This window comes from Perissodus microlepis, chromosome 12, assembly GCF_051167445.1.
Source record: "Perissodus microlepis isolate ML-2025 ecotype Zambia chromosome 12, ASM5116744v1, whole genome shotgun sequence".
NCBI lineage: Eukaryota > Metazoa > Chordata > Actinopteri > Cichliformes > Cichlidae > Perissodus > Perissodus microlepis.
This window is the reverse complement of record NC_140472.1, coordinates 22,551,127-22,574,388: the sequence shown is the minus strand read 5'-3', so window position 1 is coordinate 22,574,388 and position 23,262 is coordinate 22,551,127. Positions and strand designations below refer to the sequence as shown.

At 40.4% G+C, this 23,262-nt stretch overlaps 2 protein-coding genes across 2 annotated transcripts; both read right to left on the bottom strand.

Annotated features, from left to right (window-relative positions):
• Positions 1 to 51: 51 nt before the first annotated feature.
• Positions 52 to 6,761, bottom strand: elac1 (elaC ribonuclease Z 1). Its single transcript, XM_084946578.1, has 5 exons — positions 5,140 to 6,761; positions 4,581 to 4,787; positions 3,250 to 3,308; positions 1,819 to 2,029; positions 52 to 1,644 (listed from the first exon to the last, which is right to left on the bottom strand). Exons 1-5 carry the CDS (start codon positions 5,294 to 5,296, stop codon positions 1,166 to 1,168), a joined length of 1,113 nt encoding a protein of 370 aa, XP_084802704.1. The 5' UTR covers positions 5,297 to 6,761; the 3' UTR covers positions 52 to 1,165.
• Positions 6,762 to 7,129: 368 nt separating this feature from the next.
• me2 (malic enzyme 2, NAD(+)-dependent, mitochondrial) lies at positions 7,130 to 22,340 on the bottom strand. Its single transcript, XM_084946688.1, has 15 exons — positions 22,183 to 22,340; positions 19,032 to 19,200; positions 15,978 to 16,111; positions 15,720 to 15,869; positions 15,087 to 15,162; positions 14,764 to 14,925; positions 14,423 to 14,636; positions 13,786 to 13,883; positions 13,392 to 13,505; positions 13,132 to 13,243; positions 12,763 to 12,905; positions 12,528 to 12,630; positions 12,327 to 12,397; positions 9,853 to 9,951; positions 7,130 to 9,614 (listed from the first exon to the last, which is right to left on the bottom strand). The coding sequence occupies exons 2-15, from the start codon at positions 19,143 to 19,145 to the stop codon at positions 9,453 to 9,455; spliced, it is 1,752 nt and encodes a 583-aa protein (XP_084802814.1). The 5' UTR covers positions 19,146 to 19,200; positions 22,183 to 22,340; the 3' UTR covers positions 7,130 to 9,452.
• Positions 22,341 to 23,262: the final 922 nt, after the last annotated feature.

Here is a 23,262-nt window from a genome sequence, read left to right as displayed (position 1 = left end):
ACATGAGAGCGGCAGTTTAACAAAACTTGAGGCTTAAATTCCTCGTGACATAAAAAAAAATTTGTTTTAGTCATTAGTTTTTGGACCAAGTATTATTTACAGCCCCCCCAAAACCATTCTTTAAACTGACAAAATCTCAGCTCAAGTTCTGCTTACCTGCCTGTTCCATCTGAACCAGCCTTAAATCCTTGCAACCACAGGTTGGTAGGGAAAATGTATTGCCTGATTGGTTAGCAAGTGGTTGCTGATTGTTGCTGGGTGAAATTAGTCACAAACCACATGCTATACCAAAATAAAACCTTGCACTTACTTTGGTCCCTATCAGATTGCTTCAGGTGCCCACAGTTTGCATAGAAGACAGCAACATGTCTGCAAACACTTGTCAACTATTAAGTAGTAAATGAAAACATTTGTCTACAAAATAAAAGCTGTCCAATCAACACAAAGGTGCAACCTTTACTTTGTAGGCAAAGCACTAAAAAGTACTTTTCCTAGTCACACTAGGGAAAACTGGCTAGAGATTGAATAATGAACAACATTATTTGGACTGCGTGCAATAAACTTGCTGTCTTTTTCTTTTAAAATTGTTCCTTCCTTGATATGAGATCAGGTTTACAACCACTGCCTGTTTGTAATTCATTGATTAATTAACTGTTAAAAATCTGCGAAATAGCTACAGAAATTCTCAACAACTACTTATATTCAGCCAGAACCTTACAGAGACATTCCTCCACAACCAGTGATATAGTTGCTGGAGGACAGTGATTTAACTGCAAAGTGACATTGGCACTCAGCAATTTTGCTTTTAGGAACCAGAATATAAGACTTGAATAAAGCAAATTAATCAAGCCTGAGATGAAGCATATTGGCCACTGCAAAAACTGCCATTGCCAAGCTCAGGTTCAGAGCCAACATGTATTACAGGTAATAAAATTCCCTAAAATAGAAAAATAGTTCATGATAATATAGATTATCAACGTAGATTGCAAACAAGAGGACCTTGAGCTTGACTTTTTTGTCAGTTCACTAATTTGACTTTTAATAAAATAAAAACAAGTTAGACAAAGAGCAGACAATTTCACCTTACATCATAAAATATACAGACAATTTCTCTGCTTTTAGCCAAAAACACTACCAGCTTTATACTCACTAAACCAGCTGCTTATTACCTTGATCTTCTGAGAGAGATCTGTAGAGTGAGAAAGTCCTCTGCCAGAATCACATCTACCCCAGTGTCCTGCAAAGCCTCTTCAGCCTGTCTCTTTAACTCTGAAACATGGTCTTCATCTCCTTCCTTCACCATGGCGCTGGGTTTGTACCGCTGACTGAAGTGATTTAGCACCAGCCTCCGTGCACAGCAAGCCCGTGCTATTGCCGCTGCCATCTCAGGTGTGCTGTGCCCATGGTCCACTGCTTTCTCTCGGTGCTCGTTCCCAAGGGTGGCCTCATGAACCAGAATGTCCGCTCCGCTGCACAACCTCTGCGGCCCTTCCCCAAGCACCGAGCTACAGTCCCCTAAAATGCAGACTTTCCTCCCAGGAATAGCTTCTTCTACCACCTCACTAGGCTGCACCACACGCCCGCTTTCAAGAGTTACTGACTCCCCAGCTTTGAGGCGCCCATAGAGAGGGCCTGGTTTCAGGCCTGTAGGATACAAAATGAGACCAGCTGCAAGGGTTGCTTTTCTGAAATTGTTTCTTGCATTAATAAATATTGGTGACGACAGTTATTTCCATCTACTTTATATGCAGGGAATTTATATTTTTAATATTACACAAATAATGAAGAGATATCAAAAGAACAGAAAATACCTCTCACCTAGTTCCTTCAGTAGTTCTGTTTTCAACCTTCCAGGTCGATCTCGCTCCTGAATGCAAAAACCAAAGGAAGGGATGCGGTGAAACAACCTGAAGGCTTTGACCACAAACTTCTGGTCTTCAAAGAGAAGATAAGTGTCACTGGAGACATCCAAGGAGATTGTTCTGCCTGGTTGCTCCTGAGGATGGAGAGGACCGCACTCTGCTGCCATCTGGGGAGACAGAGAGGTGCTAGTATTCGTCAGAAAAAAACAACATACAAGTGGACAAAATATAAAATGTAAATGCTCAGGTGGAAACTGCCATAACTGGTGAGCTGAGGAGATATGCTCAAACATGTACCAACGCAAGTCAAAGGAGGCACATCAGCAACAATTTGCACACTGATGTATTTTAAATAAACAACTAAACTATCATGCACAGTAATAAAAAATAAAAAAAAACAGAAAAAAGCTACAATTTAAAGATGACCCTAAACACATCACACACAGAGAAGTGATCATGTAAAGAGGACAGCTATGAAGATGCACTTTCTCTGGAGGAAGAGTATGACTGTCCTGCATGACAGGAAATCGTATATATTTTTATAAAAACATAAATGAAATGATGAACCCACAAAAAGGGAATTTTTAAAATCTTTTTGGCCAACATGGACTTTTTCATACCTCTTCAAAGTCTGTTTTTAGGGCTAAGATCAACTTTTAAAGTAAAAGTTGGAATTAGGTTTAGATTGAGGGTTTAGCACACAGTTAAACCTAGGGGTAAGAATCTTAAGAAGGTATTACTGTCAGTGAATGTCCTCACAAATATAACCTGCGCCCCCTAAACCTAAACCAAAATTAGTAGCAACAACTGCAATCAAGCATTTGCAATAACTGGCAATGAGTCTTTTACAGCGCTGTGGTGGAATTTTGGCCCAGTCATCTTTGCAGGATTGTTGTAATTTAGCCACACTGGAGGGCTACGTGTTCCTTTTTGGTCAGCAGTGGTTTTCTCTTTGAACGGTCCCATGGATGCCAGTGTATACAGAGCTTTTTAATAACACCTAAGTGATGCATGTATTATGTGAAAGGTATCGGTCCCAGCACAGAACCCTGTGGAACTCCAAGACTACCTTTGATGGGTCACTGTTTACACTTACACTCTGTCAGATCAACACGATTGGTGTAGCCAGTGGTGTATTTAAGTCTGTATTAAAATGTTGTGATGAGCAGTACTGAAAGCTGCACTGAGGTCTAGCAGGACGAGGACAAAGACAAGACCACTGATAGAGGCCATAAGATCACTAGGAACTTTCACTACATCTTTATCATTTTCTAAATAGAAAATATGGATTCCAGATTTCATCATTTAGTAAAAACAGGGACTGACAGCAGGGAGGCGTGATATTCTACAACACAGGAACATCAAAACAACAAAATCAACGACTTACCTCTGGGTTAAGTTTCCCTTCTTCTGGGCTCTGGTCAGGTGTGGGCTCCAATTCATGCACTAAAAACCAAGAGAAAAGATGTGAACTATTATATCTTTAACCAGGGTACAACTTAGGTATAACTTGAATTATTTGATCAGTGTCCATCAAGCAGCATATCTAAGCCATCTACTAGGTTTCTTAAAGATTCTTTTTTAAAATGATGCAGCTGCATTAAAAAAAACAGCAGCAAATTATAAATAGCTCAGGGAACAAGATTCAGACTCAGAGAAACTAGTAAACAGAGCATTCACAACAAACTACACTGTCTGCTTGTTCTTAGACCCCTGTATTGAATGCTTTCAATCTTGTATCAATACACCAATCAGGCATAACATTATGACCACGTGCAAGGGAAGTCAATAACACTGACTAACCCATCATGCCACATGGTAATCAGCGGGATATATTAAGGAACAGCTGAACATTTTGTCTTCAAAGTTGATGTGTTAATCGCAGGAGAAATGGGCAAGTTTAAGGATTTGAGTGAGTTTGGCTCCCAAACTCACTCAAATCCTTACACTTGCCCATTTCTCCAAACTAGCCAAACTGTGATGGCTAGATGACTAGGTCAGACCATCTCCAAAACTGTAGCTCCGGTGGACTGTTCCTGGAGTGTTTCTATTAAAAGTGCTCCAAGTAAGGAACAGTGGTGAACCAGCATATGGGTCATGGGTGGTCAAGGCTCACTGATGCACGTGGGGAGCAAGGGCTGTGTATAGGGCTGCATAGCTGCAGACCAGTCAGGGTGCCCATGCTGACCCCAGTCCACTGCCAAAAGCGCCAACAATAGGAATCTGAGCATCAGAACTGGACCACAGAAGTTGGCCTGGTGTGATGAATCACATTTTCTTTGACATCATGTGGACGGATGGCTGGGGGGGGGGGGGGGGGGGGGGGGGGGGGGGGGGGGGGTGAATGAAAATGCACTGCAGAAGGCAGTGTGATGCTTTTGGGCACCTACCTAATCACTGTAGCAGACCATGTACACCCATATAGCTTCTGTGGTATTCCCTGCTGGCTGTGGCCTCTTTTAGCAGGATAATATGCACTGCACACTTGATGTGTTGACTTGGTTTTCAAATTCTTCAGATCTCAATCCAATTGAATCTGATCCATGGATTCCCACTTCGCAAGTTACAGACTTAAACGATCTGTTACTAACACCTTGACGCCACCACAGCACACCTTCAGTGGTCTAGGGGAGTCTGTGCCACGATGGGTCAGGGCTGTTTTGGCAGCAGAACAGGGGCAAACGCAATATCAGGCAGGTTATCAGGCCTTGGACCTACCTGCGTAAGGGAAAAGCAGCTGTGATCCAGTGATGCCAAGAGTGACTCTGAGAAAGTGTCTGAGACCCCGTGGCCCGTAGATGTCCACACAGTTCAGGTCCTGCTGAGATTCAGAGCTGGTGTTGAGGCTCACAGTGCAGAGGAGACCAGGTAAACCAAACAGGTGATCTCCATGCAAGTGGGAGATGAAAACCTTGGTGATTCGCCCTGTGTGAAAAGCACATCCCATTTTTACACCTTCATATCAAGTCAGGCATTTTGCTGTAAACTGAATTAAACTATATGCACTTAAAACAGGTTCATGTCACGATAGAGATGAGGAATTTTTTTTTTCTTTTCATAAACAACACTGTGCACTGTTTTGTCTGTTTCATATTTATGAGCACTTATAAAAGGAAGTCTTAATTAGCCTACAAACAAATGATTTGGGGTATGGAAAGGCATGAACAGATTTGTTTCAATGACAGGACGTTTATTCAGGGGAAAACTTTTTTTTTATTTTTCCAGAAATATTTAAAGGACAGACAGACTGTGTGTGTGAGGATCTGAAGTGGCACACCGGCTCTGAGCTGGCTCTTCATTAGCTGGGTCTGGGTTCCCTCTCCGCAGTCAAACAGCCAGCACTCCCCGTCCGTCCGCAGCACCAGAGCCGAGGCACCGCGGTGAGGGGACGGGTACGCCGAGCCCGTCCCGAGGAAAGTCAAATCCATGGTCATCCTCCCGGAGTTACAGAAAACTGTTAACTACTATCTGCCACACAGTAGCAAGCATGCCATGTCAATGAAAATACTGTCGCCCGCTGATGACGTAGGATGCGTGACGTGTCCGGTCAGGTATGATTGGTCGTAATTTTAAGATCACATATCAAATACGATGTTATATTCCCTCTGTATCCTATTGGAAAAACTGCGGGGAGAAATTGAACTGGGTAAAAATATGACCTCTTCCACAAAATTTCTTAATTCTTATTAAGTTAAAAAAGTTTCTTTTATCCAACCAAACACTTCCTTCGGAAATATAAAGCTTATGTAGATATCTCCTACTCTTTCTGTAAGCTTATCCGTGGACATGTATTCATTTTTTTTTTTTTTTGAAAATGTACCCATTCACAGAACTTTAGGAAAGACATTGCTGCTCTGATCTATATTAATGTCAAACCTGATTTTCTGCTGTTTGTTTGTTTGTTTGTTTTTTAAAAAATTTTGGTTGGAATCACAGAGCTTAATGTGAAAGACTCATCTGTTGTATTTTTTATCAGTCTGATTTTGTTTCATGCAAAATTGCTATATCTATAAAAGCAAAACAATGAATGGGAAACCGCTTTTTGACCTCTTTGTAAAGGATCTGTCCGGTAAGTGGCGCAGAGTGTGTTCAGGGTGGATAACAGTTAGCTCAGTGTCCTCCTTTCCACCACAGCTTCAGAAGTGTCCATTTTGCAGTGAATCACAGAGCCACCCTTCCTGATCACTGTATTTAGTCTATTGTTTACCGTGTTACCAGCTCCAACCCACCTCCAGCAGACCACAGCAGAGTGTGCTGGGCCCACCACGACTGAGTGATAAGAGTATCACCATCATTTCTGCAGCTTACTTCTCACCCCCTTTTGGTATACAGCCTCTGTATTGGTTTTCCAGTTCAGCTTGTTGTCAGTATGGATGCCCATGTACCTGTACTTCTTCAAAACAAAGGACGTCACAGCCTTGGGTCTGATGCTGTCAGGGCCAGCAGCCTTGCTTTGGTTCTCAGGCTGTCTCCTAATCTGGCCAGAAGTCACACTCAAACAGAAGGTGTTTAACCGATGTGGGGGTGTTATCTACAGAATTCACTTGAAGGAACAAGTGCAAATTAGTGAAGATAGTCAGGGTGTGTGGAGGCCAGCGTGTGTGGTAGAGAAGGCAGTAGAAAGCTGTGAACTAAAGTATCTGTGTAGCTCTTTGCTCCCTCCATAGAGTGCTCACTGGCTGGCTGTCACCTTAAACCCAGAGATCTTCTTTCCACACCACACATCACTTATGTTGTTCGGCTTGAGCTCAGCCTCCAGCTTCCTCCTGTAGGAGTCCTTGCAGTTCCTCAGCTTTCCCCCTTAGGTCGGGCTGCACTCTCCTCAGTTCTCCTCTTCCAGCTTTCTTCTTCTTTTTATTAAGCAGTTAAGATCAGTAGTGATCCAAGTCTTATTGTTCTCAAAGCAGCATGCAGTCCTGGGCTGGTAAGTTGGCATGTTTACAATTTGATGCATTCGGTAACGCAGCCACGAAAACTGTTAGTGTTCTCTTTAAGTGGTCCACAAAATATATTCCAGTTGTTGACTCAAAGCGGACTCATGCATCGTCCTCCTAACAACTGGACACAGCTAGCTGTTTAGACGAACGTACTTTGGTATCAGCAGGATTAAATTATAGTGAGAATATAGAGAGAATTCAGTAAGGGTTCAAAAAGGAGGTCACTGTAGTAAACTGCCTGTTAAAAGCAGTTTAACAGATGAATCTGTTAAGAAAGAAAAAGAAGAAAAATAAATGGGATTTAAAAAAAAAAAATTGAAAGACAAGGGAGCCGATGTAAAAATAGGTTTTATTCTGGAGTTTTCACACCTCAAGTATAATAAAGCATCACAAACATACTGCACTCTGGTATACAAACATGACTGCACCAAAAATAAGTGTCAGACTGCATGGGAATACTGAAACCACTAAGAGTCACATGAACTAACCACTCATCGAACAAAACAGCAAAAACTCAAACTGGACAGTTACAGTCAACAACATCTTAACAAACACGTGAGCAACACACCGATGGCATTGCAGTGTTTACATATCATTAAACCATGAAAAGTTTGCATTAAATCTAACATTTATTAGAGAAAGCACTGTATGCTCAATGCTAGTTACACCATTTCATAACAAAACAATAATGTCAATAATTATAGTGTGGCTATCTGCATGGTTAACATAATGAGGCATGGGAGTGACTATGAAGGGACACTGTAATTTGTGCAGGCACTTCAATGTATGCGGTTGGAAGGTCCTTGAGTTAAAGTTTTACAGTGTAAATTGATGGATGACAATTTAAAGGAAAAAGAAGGCGGCTTTTTGCTGGCATGGTTACAGGGAGCATTCACTGCATATGAACCATGAAGCACTTCTATCCTGATAGATAGGTGCCCTCTCCTTGTTAAAATACTCATTTTCTTTCTTTAACCTGTCAACCATCTCCATTTTTACACACATCTCTGAAGACCAATGTGCAATGCTGCCAATGCCCCTGTCATAAAGTAGTTTAAAGTCTTATAAATATGATCAGAGCATAGATTGAATCCTGCATTTTACAGGAAACACTGTGATATACCTTTAGTTTATTTGCTATTACAATGCAGCAATCTGTCACAGAACTGAACAAAAACAAAGCGCTAACAGAGAACCTCAGCAGGTTAACGGTCAGCAGTGTGTCCTACTGGTATTAGGTCAGTACATCAAACTGACACGTGGATTTGTACACTGTATAGCCGACTTGCACTTTATCACAAAGATATTTTTCCAGTCTATACAGTGCTTAGGCACCATTACTATTCAGTACGAAGGACTTAATCAACCAGGGCTTTTCAGTCACTATTTTCTAATGCCAATATTATTTTCAAACAGTTCACAGTTTACATCACTTGGCTGAGTCAAAACAGACTTATTACATGAGGAACACTTGTGTTAAAATACATAGCCTGTGTTTTAACCTCATGGTGGATCATAACACTGAAGAGAAGCTTGGCCTGTGAGTTTGTACAGTCTGCTCAGACGAAACGATAGTAGTAAAACCAACATACCTCAATGCCACACACTACGCATCAGACCAAAAAAGTACATTTAACAACATAAATGAGTATCTAATGAATTCATATAACACTTAAGCAAAATTGTTCATTTTATGGGATACATTCTTCATAAGACCATTCCTTGAGTGTTGAAGAGAGGCTTTTCAAAACAGTTGAATACAAAATAACATGAATTCAAAGAAATAAATATTAGGTGACACAATTAATCAAACAAACAAAAGGCTGGAGTGGATGTTAAAAGGTTGTCTGCCTACATTTTTTTTTTAATATATAACTTTCGTGTATTTTCCCTTCAGAAAATCTCAATTTTAGTGAATCGGTCTTTGTTTGTCTCTAACAGAAAAGCTCTCCTCTTTAGTCCTCTGCTCTGCTAGATGTCTTATACTGGGGTATTAATGAGAAGAGGAAAACCGACCAGAGCCTTATTTAAGGTGGACAAAGGCAATACACAAATACATACTGGATATTACTAAATGTTATGAAATTGAGGTAATTTCTTGCAAGCTTGCAAGAATACTAGAAGACGGAGTACAAGTAAAGAATGGAGTTTGTGCGTGCTAACTGAAGACAGCTATATATCAGAAATGTACCCAACAAAATGACAGATTAGTCTTTATTAGATTAAAGATACAGTGAAACAATAACATCTTAAAAATTAATGGGAAAAAAAATTCATGAAATTTATGCAAATTTAGTGCTGAGTTTTTGATGGAGCAGCATGGAAAATAGATGTAACCACTGCCCATTTCCACCACCAGGTGGCCATCTGGCTTTGTGCAGGTTTCTACATTATGCACATAACGGAGAAGTGTAATTTAAAATGAGAATGGCTGATCTCATTTGAATGCCCTTCTCTTCACTTTCCACTTTGACTGTTCACAGATCCAATAAGACTGGTTTGGTGAAAATGTAGCAGCATGGCTACTGTGGTCTATTTTTAAGCATATGTTTAAAGTAAGGCAATCTTACAAAATCTGTGATTAGGTATAAAGCAGAAAAAAAAAGGAAGAGAAGGCCATTATGACATGAGCCACAGTGAGTGTGCCTTATTTCTAGATGGACTTGGGGCTAAAGTTGACACCTGGCCAATCATAGGTGTCCGGCAGGAAAGATTCATAGTCGGTCTTCCAGACAGTAGCCCGCACAAAGGCATCCTTGTCCACTGGCTCAGGGTAGTGGAACGCCATGCCTTTAGCATAGAGATACTCCACCACCTTTAGTGGGAAAGAGAAAATTTATCACTGACCAAACGTAAGGGGTGACGCAGGAACAACAAGATGACTTTGACCAAAAGGAGAATAGTGTTTGACAGGTTATGTTACGGTTTGTCTGGCTGCAGGGCATGAATTTCTTTTTCAAAAAATCCGCTGAACACAGAGATTATTACTTGGAGACTGTTAATATGTAAACTGACCTTGACAATAACCAAAATTTAAACTGGAGGACGCTTACCTTGACAGCCATCTGGATAGAGACCTCCCTAATGTTGGACAGAGGAGGGTAGAGTCTGCCTTCTGCGAGCTCTTTATCTGTCAGCTGCTCTGCAAGTGTCTGAAAGGAACATAAGATTGCTTTTACAATGAAGAATAATTTCTAGGTCACAAAAAACAGACAAAACTACTACTACTGTTTGTCTACCCACACTAGTCATGTGCTTTTGGCCAGTTGTAATTACAAAATTAATCAAACCCCTTCTAGTACTATTAACACCATGCAAATCACAGTGTTTCTGACACTGAACAGTAACAAAAACACTGGCAACAAAGCACAGTGATCATCTGTTGCACTGATTAGTGTTAATGTATCAAATGCAGCCCAGCAAAGAGAAGCTCTTCATCTGTTATGCCAGTCTAGAAAGAGAGGGAAGAGGAGACATCGAAGGGTTAAACAGGGCTGAGATGAGCATATAGTGAATATACAGGGTGGGCCATTTATATGGATACACCATAATAAAATGGGAATGGTTGGTGATATTAAAGTCCTGTTTGTGGCACATTAGTATATGTGAGGGGGCAAACTCCTCAAGATGGGTGGTGACCATTTAGAAGTCGGCCATCTTGGATACAACTTTTGTTTTTTTCAATAGGAAGAGGGCCATGTGACACATCAAACTTATTGGTAATGTCACAAGAAAAACAATGGTGTGCTTGGTTTCAACATAACTTTATTCTTTCATGAGTTATTTACAAGTTTCTCTTTGTTCACAGCCATTGACATGTCGAAGAGGTTAACACGTGAGGAGCGGATCGAAATTGTGTTGATATCTGGTGAACGCAGTAACCGGGTCATTGCAGCAGATTTCAATGCAAGACACCCTACAAGACCACCCATCTCCCATGCTACAGTTAGCAAACTGCTTGCTAAGTTTGGTGAAACTGGTTCAGTGTTGGATTTGCCAAAATGTGGACGCAAGAAAACTGTCACTAATGAAGAAACATCAGTGGCTGTCCTAGCTTCATTCAGCAAGAGCCCACAGCGTAGCACTCGCCGCATGTCACTGGAGAGTGGCATTAGTCAAACATCCCTTCGGTGGATATTAGCTACTCACAAATGGCACCCTTACAAACTCCAGCTACTGCAGCATCTCAACGAGGATGACCCAGATCGGCGCACAGAATTTGCAGAATGGGCAAAACAAAAATTGGAACAGGACCCTCAGTTCACGCACAAGATTTTGTTCAGTGATGAGGCAAACTTTTATGTGAATGGTGAAGTTAACAAACAAAACCACCACTATTGGTCTGACACTAACCCACATTGGATGGATCCCTCCAAGACTGTTGGAACAACAAAAGTGATGGTTTGGTGTGGTATATGGGGTACAACAATAGTGGGTCCATTCTTCAGCAACGGAAACCTCAAGGCCACTGGATATTTGAAATTGCTACATGATGATGTGTTTCCCTCTTTATGCACTGAAGCTGGCACGTTCCCTGAGTTTTTCCAGCAAGATGGTGCACCACCACATTATGGGTGCCAGGTCCGAGCATTCCTAGATGAACAGTTTCCTGGAAAGTGGATTGGTCGTCGTGGGCCAGTTGAATGGCCCCCAAGGTCTCCCGATCTGACCCCCTTAGACTTTTATCTTTGGGGTCATCTGAAGGCAATTGTCTATGGTGTGAAGATACGAGATGTGCAGCACCTGAAACTATGGATACTGGATGCCTGTGCTGGCATTTCTCCTGCGGTGTTGCGATCAGTGTGTGAAGAGTGGGAGAAGAGGGTTGCATTGACAATCCAACACAATGGGCAGCACATTGAACACATTTTATAAGTGGTCAGAAACTTGTAAATAACTCATGAAAGAATAAAGTTATGTTGAAACCAAGCACACCATTGTTTTTCTTGTGACATTACCAATAAGTTTGATGTGTCACATGGCCCTCTTCCTATTGAAAAAACAAAAGTTGTATCCAAGATGGCCGACTTCTAAATGGTCACCACCCATCTTGAGGAGTTTGCCCCCTCACATATACTAATGTGCCACAAACAGGACTTTAATATCACCAACCATTCCCATTTTATTACGGTGTATCCATATAAATGGCCCACCCTGTGGAATAGAAGAACAGAATGCCTTTATTGTCACTATACAGTTGTACAATGAGATACAGAGCATCTCCTACTCAGTGCAAACATGCTGGGGGGGTCAGTTCTGCAGCACTATATACATATGAACAGTATTAACAGAGAAAAAAATATATAAAATGTACAAATATACAAACCAGTGTAAAAAAGTAAATATGTAATAAATAGTGTTATGTATATATGGATGGATATAAGGGTGGTTATGGGCTTTGGGAAGAAACTGTATGAAGAAAATGCATCGATGAAAGAGTCAGCAAGACAATACAGGATGGAGTGAGGGAAAAGTTAAAGATGAACTTAAATAACAGGTAGAAAAATATTTAGTAGTGTCTTCAGACCTTGGCAGCCTCTAAGAAAACCGTGTCACTGATGTGTCGCACTCCACTCAGGATCACAGCCAGGCCCACGCCTGAAATGCATGAAGACCAATTACAACATACTGCATTCAAATTTGCATGATGTAATGCAATTCATACCATCTTAAGAGTGCTGCATTTAATGTAAATAATGAATAATCAATATTTTTTTTCCCCTCTCACCTGGAAAAATGTAAGCGTTGTTCCCTTGCCCTGGTGTAAGGACGCGACCATCGCTCAGAGTCACTGGACCGAAAGGGCTGCCGCTCGCAAAAAGACATCTTCCCTGTGAGACACAGAAACAAAGCTTGAGAGGTGATGAAGTAGGAAAAACACAATTTGAATGCATAACTTAAGAGTTTGTCAAAAAAGACAAAAAACTGGAAAAAAGTTAAGCCTAGAAAAAAAAAAAGTGTACATCTGTCAGAGTGTAGGCCTCCTCTGCTGTGCACTCTGCTTTATTGGTTGGGTTGCTCAGGGCAAAGATGATTGGCCGTTCATTCAGGGTTCCCAGGGCCTTGATGACATCATGGGTAAACAGACGTCCAGCTCCTGCCACACCTGGAAAAAAGGAGAGACTGATTTATTATTACTGTTTAAAGAAGGTCTGAAATAAGACTACAACCTTTTTGTAACTGACTGAGTTTATTGTTTATTATTAACAAAAAATATTTTAATAAAATAGATATTTGTATAATTCTTTCTGGTTGGCAAGCAGTGCTACAAGGCTACAATTATATGAATACAAAAAAATAAATAAATAAATAAATTAATTAAAGGTCCACACCAATGATAGCTGTAGGTTTGATGGCATTGACAGCATCTAGGAAGCTCTGTACATCCCCTGGACTCTCATGGGTAAATGCTTCCTGGTTAGAGTCCGTTCCCTGCTGTCTGCCCTGGAGTCACATGTGACACATTAGACACAATTACTAATCAACACTTGTTCAGTGAAAATGCCGTTGACTGTTTAGACCGTGGACCAGCCAGGAAAGTAGACAAAATTGTATCATTTTCTTATTATAAATTCCTGTGTCACACACTTACCTTTACAAGTAAGCCATCTTTATCATACATCCAGATTTTCCTCCTGGCCTCAGCTTGGGTCATTCCCGTCTCCATCATGGCCATCACAATCAGATTGGCAATTCCAAGGGCAGCCTACCAAATAATAAATAAAAGAATGAATAAACAATAAAATAAAAACACAAAAAATTTTACACAAAGAAAACATGAACAATTATTCTCTAAATAGACAATGGAGCAACTCCTCAGGTTTTTTGTTCTGTTTGTGGTCAGTCGGGAACAGTACGCTTCTTCCAATTGTGCCTTTTTTGCCATTTTCAAATACGTAACTTTCATATAGCAAAGTCAAGAGAACAAAAAAAACAAAGAAAATCTTGAGAAGTTCAATTGATTAAAAGGATGAATATCAGCTTACCTCTCCTGCTCCCAGGAACAGCACCCGGTGTTCAGTGATGGGTTTGCCAACTGCTCTCTGAGCTGCTAACAGACCGGCAAGAGCTACAGACGCAGTGCCTGGAAACATGTAGACAAACAGAAGAGTAAACAATTGAGTCTCTGCCTCAAAGACATCCAAACACTCATGATAATTTGTCTAAAATCAGAAAGATTTTCAAACAAAACAGCTCATGAATGCATCTTATTTCAGCATCACTCACAACAGATGATTTCTGAAATGCTCCACAGTAATTTAATCCAACAATAAAAATTTACATTGAGTTTCAGGTGGACTCTAATAAAGCAGTGATCCTTTTAGAAACAGCTCCAGTAACTTAACAGTTAAGGCCGTAAGTCATTTGTATGGATGGGCCTAAACTTGCAAATCTTCTAGAACTGTTCTTAGGAAATACTCCGATCTGTAAATATTGCTAAACTTTGAGCCTTTGAATCAGCTGGAAAAATACATAAACATAAAACTGTAAGTTAAGCACTTTGTGTGGTGTAACCTGAATGTGAATTAGGACAACAGAGTCATACAACAAGGTAGACGTTGTCTGCACATATTTAACTACAGTAGTCTCAAAGTGTTGTGCTGTGTCAGGGGTTGTGTGAACCTTGGATGTCATCGTTGAAGGTGCAGTACTTCTCCCTGTACTTTCTAAGGAAGCGGAACGCGTTGTGGTTCCCAAAGTCTTCAAACTGGATCAGCGTGTCCTGCCCGTATTTGTCCACGACAGCTTCCATGAACTCATCAATGAGATCATCATATGCTTGGGAGCGGTCTCGCTTCTGGTACAGCCCCATGTAAAGCGGATCCTTAAGGAGAGTCTAACGGGAGGACAAGGGCAACCATGAGAAGCCAAAGTAAACACAGTTATTATATTTCTCTTCTCTCACACATGCAATAAACAGAAAGAAAAAAACAAAACAAAAAACCAACACCTAGCCTTCCTACCTCGTTATCCGTCCCAACATCGATCACCACAGGGAGACATTTCTCAGGTCTGATGCCAGCACAGGCAGTGTACAGGCAAAGTTTCCCAACAGGTATTCCCATTCCATAAACACCCAGGTCCCCTAATCCCAAGATACGCTCTCCATCAGTTACTACTACTACCTACACAAAGAAGAGATGGAGGAAGCACATTAGTTGGAAAACTGAAGATTAAAATTTGACATATTTATAAGCAATTGTCATATCTTTATGACATATTTTTAGACTTTTTTCCAGTGTAATATCTGAAAAGGTTTTACTATAGTGAGGATTTTGAGACTTACTGCAACATTAGTGTCTGGCCAGTTGTCAAGGATGGAGCGGATATGTCCTCTGTCCAGAATGGAGATAAACAGGCCTCTAGAGAGATAAACAGGATGACAGTTTAGCTATTGCAGCAATCGTGATTAAATCATAACTTTAACTAAGCAGAAAAAGAAAATGCATCTTCAGCATAAAACCACTTTTTAACATTATGTGCATAAGATTCAATACGCCTGCCATCAAAAATAAAACACGTAAGAGCTTTTCCTGACTAAAGCAGGTCTCCCTTCACTCGGTAAGGTCTCAAAGGTCTCGCCTGAAAGGAGCTTCTGTCCTAATTTTAGAAGAATCAATAGGATCTTGCATACATAACATTCCTGCTCCTTTAGACTGAAGATAAGAGCTGTGTTAGCCATATTTGGATAGACAATCTCAGACATGAACACAGTATTATTTGACCTTGTTAGGATATAGCCTTCAGAACTGGCTGTCAATATGCTGTGTCAAGACATGTAGCAATCTCTCTTCTCTTCCATATCAAGCTTTTCTGCACACCTCTGGACGATTTTCTCCCAGCGACAAAATACATGGCTGTGTAGGACTGGAGCAACAAAACCTACATTAAAAACTCAAATTATCTGCTAAGGCCTTACTTTGGTCTTCTAAAGATATGTCCATACTGCGTACAGGCAAGCCCTACAGTGGGAGTGTAAACAATCGGCATCAGCTCCTCTATGTCTTCCATCAACACCCTATAGAAAAGCTTCTCATTCCTTTCCTGGATGCCCATCAGGTAGATGTACCTGTATGGAAAAAGAAAAGTTAAGCTGTGTACAGGAAGACAAATGCTCGGTTTTTATTTAAAAACATGTTTACGCTTTCCAGTACAACAAGAAAAAAAGCATCCTTACTTCTCCAGGGGATCGTGCAGCTTTTTGAGATTTTTCTGAAAGCGCAGGGCCTGAATTTCCTGAGTCTCCACTTTGGGAGGCAGCAGACCATGTATCCCCAAAATCTGACGCTCCTGAAGGGAAAAGGCCATACCCTGTGGAGGAACACAAAAACATGACATTTTAGTTTCTTCAGCTCTGCCTTTCTTTTCCTGACTGCCACCGTCTCCAAACCACACACAACAGGTCTCACCACCATCTTTTTCCACTCTTACTGCTATCCTTCTGTCACAAATCACCTCTGACACTTGCCTCCACCTGCTCCACCCTGCCTGCACTCTCATGAATTTTTAATGGTATTTTTAATTTGTGTGGTCAGGGTTGTTTTTATTCTTCAGACTACTTAAAGAAATTGAAAGAAAACTTGTCTGAGAGTTCAGCCTGTATTATAGAATAAAAGGTGGCCTTGTGTTTATAAGACATGTTTATATAAATCTGCACATGCTTCAATAAATTGCTCCACCTAGTTCCCATTTTTCTAGCAAAATATTAAGAAATAATGGGCGAGTCAAGATTTTTGCACACTACTGTATATTGCGTCTATTATGTCAACCTCTACTTGGGACGCTAAAAGTACTAACGCAACACCTCCTGTAACCGTCTGACATCAAAGTCTGCTGTAGCCATTTCTTAACAGGACCGTTTTTGTGAAATTTACTGGCAAACCATAAAAAACAGGACTCCTCCTGCGACCTGTAGTTGGGGGCAGGGCTTTGTTTATGCCAACCACCCCCCTACTCATGGCTAAGGCATACCACAGTTTTCTCTTGTTCTTTATTAAGTATAGCAGTTTCTGGACTAACTGTTCATGTACTGTAATGTAGTTTGTTTAGACAGTGCACTGACTCATTATGGGACCTTTAACTGAGTTTACCTATTCAGCGTTTGCAGAAATAAATTCAGGCTGAGGGAATGAAGAAAAACAAAACGAAAGCAATTTTGCAGCAGGACAAAGACGGACGGAGAGTGGGGGTAGTAGTGGAGGAGGAGGAGTAGCCTCAAAGAAACCAATGAAGACCACTGTGGGCTGAAACACCCCAATTTTTAAATGAGAGGATGGGGGAGGTGAGAGGTGGATGCAATGTGTTTGCATGTCCCTGCAGTGTACAAGAGCATGTGTTCATGCATTTACAAGCTCCTATCTGACTGAAATATGGGCGTAACAAAGAGGCCGCCATGCCTGGGGCTGCAGAAGGGGGCTGATTATTTTGTCAGAATGATGAATGCTAGGGCTCCCCTCGAAAAATGCTGAGTCATGCTGATAGAGCATTTCACTTCACACAGCTCTACCAATCAGTTCCTTTCAGCGCAATGCCACATGCTGCAAACACCTCAATCTAGCATTTGTCCTTTTGCATAAAATTGAAAGTAACATTTTTGTAAGATTTCAGCAGCTGAGCACTTGCCTATGAAAGACCATCTTGAGCAAGCCCATGATTAGCACTTTAGAAATGCAATTTCAACACTTCCAAGACAGGAATATACTGGATAAAGGTATTAATACATTCTGTACAGTGAACACTTGCCCTGCACAGCTCATACCTACATTTAGGGTGAAGGAATTTGAGATCCTAGCCCTTTTAACAAAGTCATACCAGAGTACATTTCAAACACAGTGACCTTTACTGCTACAGTACACTGCTGATGCAAGTCACATTAAGTACTACTCTTATATTTGTAATCTAGAACTAGCTGGCATGTTCTCGTTTAGAAACTGAGACTTTTAATGCAAGAAGAATTTCAAGTTGACCTTAAAATAAAAATTTTAAAGTTTTATATAACGCTGTTTACTTATTATCTCAGTTATGTATGTGGGTGTCCTTTTCCTGGATGCCTGCAAACTCTCGGACTCCCACTCAGGATTTTTAATGGGTGCCAATTACAGTCATTTTGCCCATGCCTTTAACTTTAGATTACGGCATGCCTTATAATGTCTGGCAGTGCTTGGTTGGTATGGTTGCTAGTTGTATTGTGAGGTAGTCAGGGAGGAGGGGAGTACTGACAGACCTGAAAGCAGCTCTATAGGCCTTTTATATCAGTGTTTTTCTATATAGTCTTCATTGCAAGCCTGCTTTTACAAACCATTATTAAATCAAGTATGGAGCTATGCAGGAGCTCAAAAACTGGCTGAAAAAAAAAAAACAGTAGTTGAAATCCCAGTTTGTGGGACCACTGGTCAGCTGGTCTGTGTCCAGTTTGCATGTAGGTTGGAATTTCTATATTTATCTGGTATGGGCTAAGTTTAGCAAAAGGTCAAATCACCTCAAGTAGCAAAATGTTCATGTTACAAATATCATTTGTAACTCTCAGTAGTTGGCAAACCTCCTGAAAAATCAAACCCTACAAGCCAAATGCTTCACAGCATCATTTCAATTTAGCAAATACACAACACTTTAATTGTCTCACTTGTATGCGCACTGCTAGATACCCTGCTGTGAGCATTTTAAAACCGACAGCGAAACTTCACAAATACCTTAAAGAAAAATTCAGAAAGCAGCCAAATAACAATGTGCTGGAAAGGCATTGACAGACAGGCACCATTCATCATAAATAGTCAATAGCTACAGATATGGGAATACAAATAACTGAAGCATAAACTTCTTTTACAACTTTTGTATCTTGGTTGCAGACTACTAAAAATGGTTATGCCAGTTTATATCAGTCACACTGCAAACAAGCTTAGCTCCCCACTATTCTTTGTCTGAGATATAAACAGATATTGGCATCTGCAGTGGGATAGAGTATGGCATTTAAACGTGTGGAAAATATGCAGGCCTAAAATTTAAAAGCTTACATTATAACCACTGTTATGACATCTTGCAGTAAATTTCTACCCATTTCTGGACACTGTAACCAAACAATAACATTTCAACAATTCATTATAGTTATTTTCTGTCCAGGCACACAGAGAAAAATAATCCTTCTTCACATAATGACATAATTAACATTGATCAAGACAAAAACGGGCTGTCGTCACCGTGTCTTAAAACCCCAACACAAGGTAGGTCCACCTACTTTGTTGGTGCGAGGGCTGAGCATGAGGGGCTTGCCCTTTTCTTTGGTGTGGACCCATCTGCAAAGAGAGATGCATGGCCTCAGAGACCAGGTTGTCCTTAATCTGGACAACATGGTAGACAGTCACTGGTGTGGGTCCACTGGTGCTTTCTAGAAGATCCACTGGTTTCTGAGGGAGACAAGACAGGGAAAGATGAAAAAATACTGACCATGTGCAAATGATTTGCACAACCTGGCTGTAGAAATGATTATAGCTTTACTGACAAAAGTATTGATGTGCAGCACAGTGATTACATCACCATGGTGACACATTTCAGATTTTAAGTTGTTAAGTCTTAACTGTCTACATGGTGCATTACCATTTGGGCTTTTTGGCAGGTTAGAGTCAAAGACTTAATATTAATTATTCTTGTTTCTGACAGTCAAACCGTGCAGTGCACTGTTACCAAAGCCTTTTAATATGACAGTATCAGATTATCACATCTTAAGAAGATATAAAGCTAACCGCAGTCAGTGCTGTCAGCTTACAGACACACACACCTATTCACAGTAGCCAATGAATCCTCTTTGTGTGCATGGACAGCACTTGAGGATTACAAATGCTGGAAGCAGTGGCCAACATTAATCTGGACGTGGCCTGAAGTGATTTAGTGTGCGCTCTAAGAAACAAAGCTTTGACAGATTGTCATAATCCCTTTCGTGATGAGCTCTGCATGAAGACACAGAACAAGATAAATCGCTATGGCATCATCCAGCAATGGACCGAAGGGAAAGGCAGGCAAACAACAGGGATCACATGACAGAAAGCAAGACTCCAACTAATAACTGCAGAAATGACCTGGCATGTGGACTGCAAACAAGAAGGAATGCAAAGATTTTCACTACTTTTAGACTAAAGCAGACAAAAAAAACCAGTAAAGAACTTGGAAAGAAAGCGATTGGACTTCTTTAAATTTTGTGAAGATGTTAAAAGAGATGTAAACCACTTCTTACAAATTTTTTGTATCTAGCAAAATTCCTGTTAGCCTTCCTTAATGTCACAGGAAATGCAATTTGACAACATTGCAGTTTCTATATCAGTTCCTTTTAAATAAGCAGCCAAGGCTTGCATTTCTGCTAAAAACATACTAAACTGAAATGCAAGACACACAAGGAAACCATAGCCGATTATTAGGAATAAGAATTGACAAAGTGTATTTTTCCATTGCAATTTCATCCCAGTGAGGCTTGAAATAGAATTTGTATTAATTTCTTGGCCTGGAACAACATGCAGCTGAGCTCAGCTGGCAAAACAACAAAGTTGGTGTCAGTTAATGTGACAAAAGGCACTCATGTGTGCGGTCAGTATTATCCTGCCCCCTTCCTTTCCTTGTTCATCCACATTTTATCATAATTAAAAATTACCAACACAAAATGAAGTTGTATTAAGCTAAACAAATATTAAAAATACAATATCATGCTATGCTGATGAGCAGCTATATCAAAACAAGAAAACAACTGAAAAGCAAATTAGCCTATCCTTTTCTGATCAACAAATTCAAGCACTTCACACTGAATTATGTATCCCTCTATTTGACCATAATGTCTGGATGAAGGAAACAACAAGTGGAGCCAGCTGGACGAGATGCTGCTTAGAAAGCAGCATTAAAGCGGCAGACTGTATAAGCAGCTCCAACAACCAGCAGACATTTTAATGATCTGTTGATTTAATATCAAAGAGGATGCTGTCTCGACGCAGCGTCTGTGAAATGTCAGTCTTTATGACTCAAACTGTACAAAGATCTTTTCTTGTCCACAGGTTAGGTTTGCGACCTCTTTCAGAAGCAAAAAAAGGCCACGGCTAATGGGAAGGATAATGTTTGATGTGGTGTAGATACCAAATTATTTTTCCATTTGTAGCAAACAAGGTAATCTTTGTACATGTGCCAGCTTCACATCATTATTGTAACACAGAGCATGAACGCACACTATTACAGCCAGAAAGTGCTTGGGACTTTTTGTAGGAGTAACTGTCTGCAAACAGAGTATGAATGGAGACAAGAAACCTGCCTATAATTATGCACCTGGACTGCTCTAAATGGGAATCAAAATGATAGCAAAATTGGGCTGAGATCAGAAAATGTACAGCATGAGCTCACCAGTACTGCAGCTAGATACAGATGCTCTGTAAGTTTAGAAACCATAACTTAGAAACGTTTAATTAAATGCCATTGAAAATCAGGCATCTCACTTGCCATCTGTCTTCCTGTGGAGTACTGGTAATTTAATTTCTTTGTAAACAGGTGAGACAAATTAGGCAGTACAATTTAAACTGCTAATAAATCTTTTCTTATTGGTTCTGGAATAATAACTGGTGCAAACAACAACTGTGTTAACTAAACCAGTCATAATGTAATAACATGCATTCAATCCACCCTCTTGTGCACACTGGGGACCTTTTTTCAAGCTCCGAATCTCACCCACATGCATGATTTTAAGTGTAAACCTTTTATGGTCTCACATGATCAGGGTAAAGTGGTTTGAAGACAGATGATACTTTAGGTTATTAGTTTCCTCAACTGACCAGACAGACTTAACACAGCTGTTAGGTGTGGCCTTACTAACAGGTTATTGTTCTCAGTCTTTCTCACTCACCCTGTCAGTGTGTCTGATCACTGAACGTAAAAAACCCACCTGTGGAGGTTAAATATTAGCAGAACCTGCGATAAAAGGCAAAGAAATACTCAACTGTCTCAAGCTTTAACACTCAAGGGAATGAGAAGATAGTTGGGGGCAAATGCCAAATGTGACCTTATAACATGTTGGAGATCTTTCAAAAAGAAAAAAACCCCAAAAACTGATATCCACCACAACTGCAAGCCATTAGCCTCACAATCACAGGAGCTAAAAGCTAACCTTTTGCTAACTTTAAGTTAAAATAAAGCAGAGGGTGTCGTCATTTGAACACCTCTGTCACCTAAGTCTTAATGTCTGAAGCTGCTAAACTGATTAAGCACACCGACACTAGGCACTTTTTATTCGGGTGACTTAGCTAAATGCAGTCACTTACTCATCACAGCCCTGCTTGTTGCCATCTCTCTTGGCTGAGTAAGCAGGAAGTTCTCAAATGACACACACTTTCTACAATTTAGAGAACAACGACTCCGCTTACCTGCTCTTGAGTAATATAATACTGCCGTTCAATGTCTGTTAGGCACAACTCTTATGATGTTCGCTGTGCCTAACTTCTGTGGACTGACCCTGGGATTAGCCTGCCTGCCAGCACACATACACCAGATTGAGTCGCGAGGAGAGGACACGCTGTAGAAGAACCCGGCCGCTCGACCAATCAGATGCTGGGGTTTCCCCTCTCGATTACCGTAAATACTCCAACACGCGCATTTTATTTTGCGCATGTTATGTCATATTACTAGCTTATCCTAAGCTGTGGTACTGTATTGAGTAGAAAATTTGTTTGTGGCTATGTGGTGCGTGTGTGGTTTACATATTTATCTAAGAAGCAAAACATCCCTGTTCAGTCTTAGGAGAAGACATCTCTCTGGGATGTGTCAGGAAGTGCATCCAGGGTAAAGAATCTGCCAAATCAGACATGCGGAGCTACCAACTGTGCTCACCCCTTGTGAATAAGGAAGTATCTACCATATATTTATTTGAAGGCTACACAGAAACTGGTAGATAATGATGCTCTGAGTAAACACTCATTGCTCCCCTAAACTAACCTACAATAATATTGACAGATTAACAGATGTTAGGATATTGCTAGAGGTCTTAACAGAAGAATGCAAAAAGATCACGAAAGGCATATTTATATATTTATCTGAAAGCAACAAAAATGGAATGTATATTTATTGGCATGATTTAATGAATGCTAAATGTAGATTGTACATAAAACTGACAGTGTCTTTCAGTCAATATGTATGCTGATATTTTTTTAACACACTATTTTATACAAGAGAATGCATTTACATTTTAAATGCATTTTAAAATACAAATTTAGCGAAACAAGCCAATTTTCTAACAGTTTTTTTCAACCCTCCCCCCAAGTTCATTATCATAAACTGAGTAACGAAATATACATTCTGTATTCTGATTAGTCATAACATTTCCCCCTCGTGTTGCCAAAACAACTCTAACATGTGGACATAGAAACTGTGGGGGCTTCCTGTGAAAGCTGGCAGATCATTTGGATTCTGTGGATTTTGGGCTGAGACTCCCATCTGTGCTTGACAGA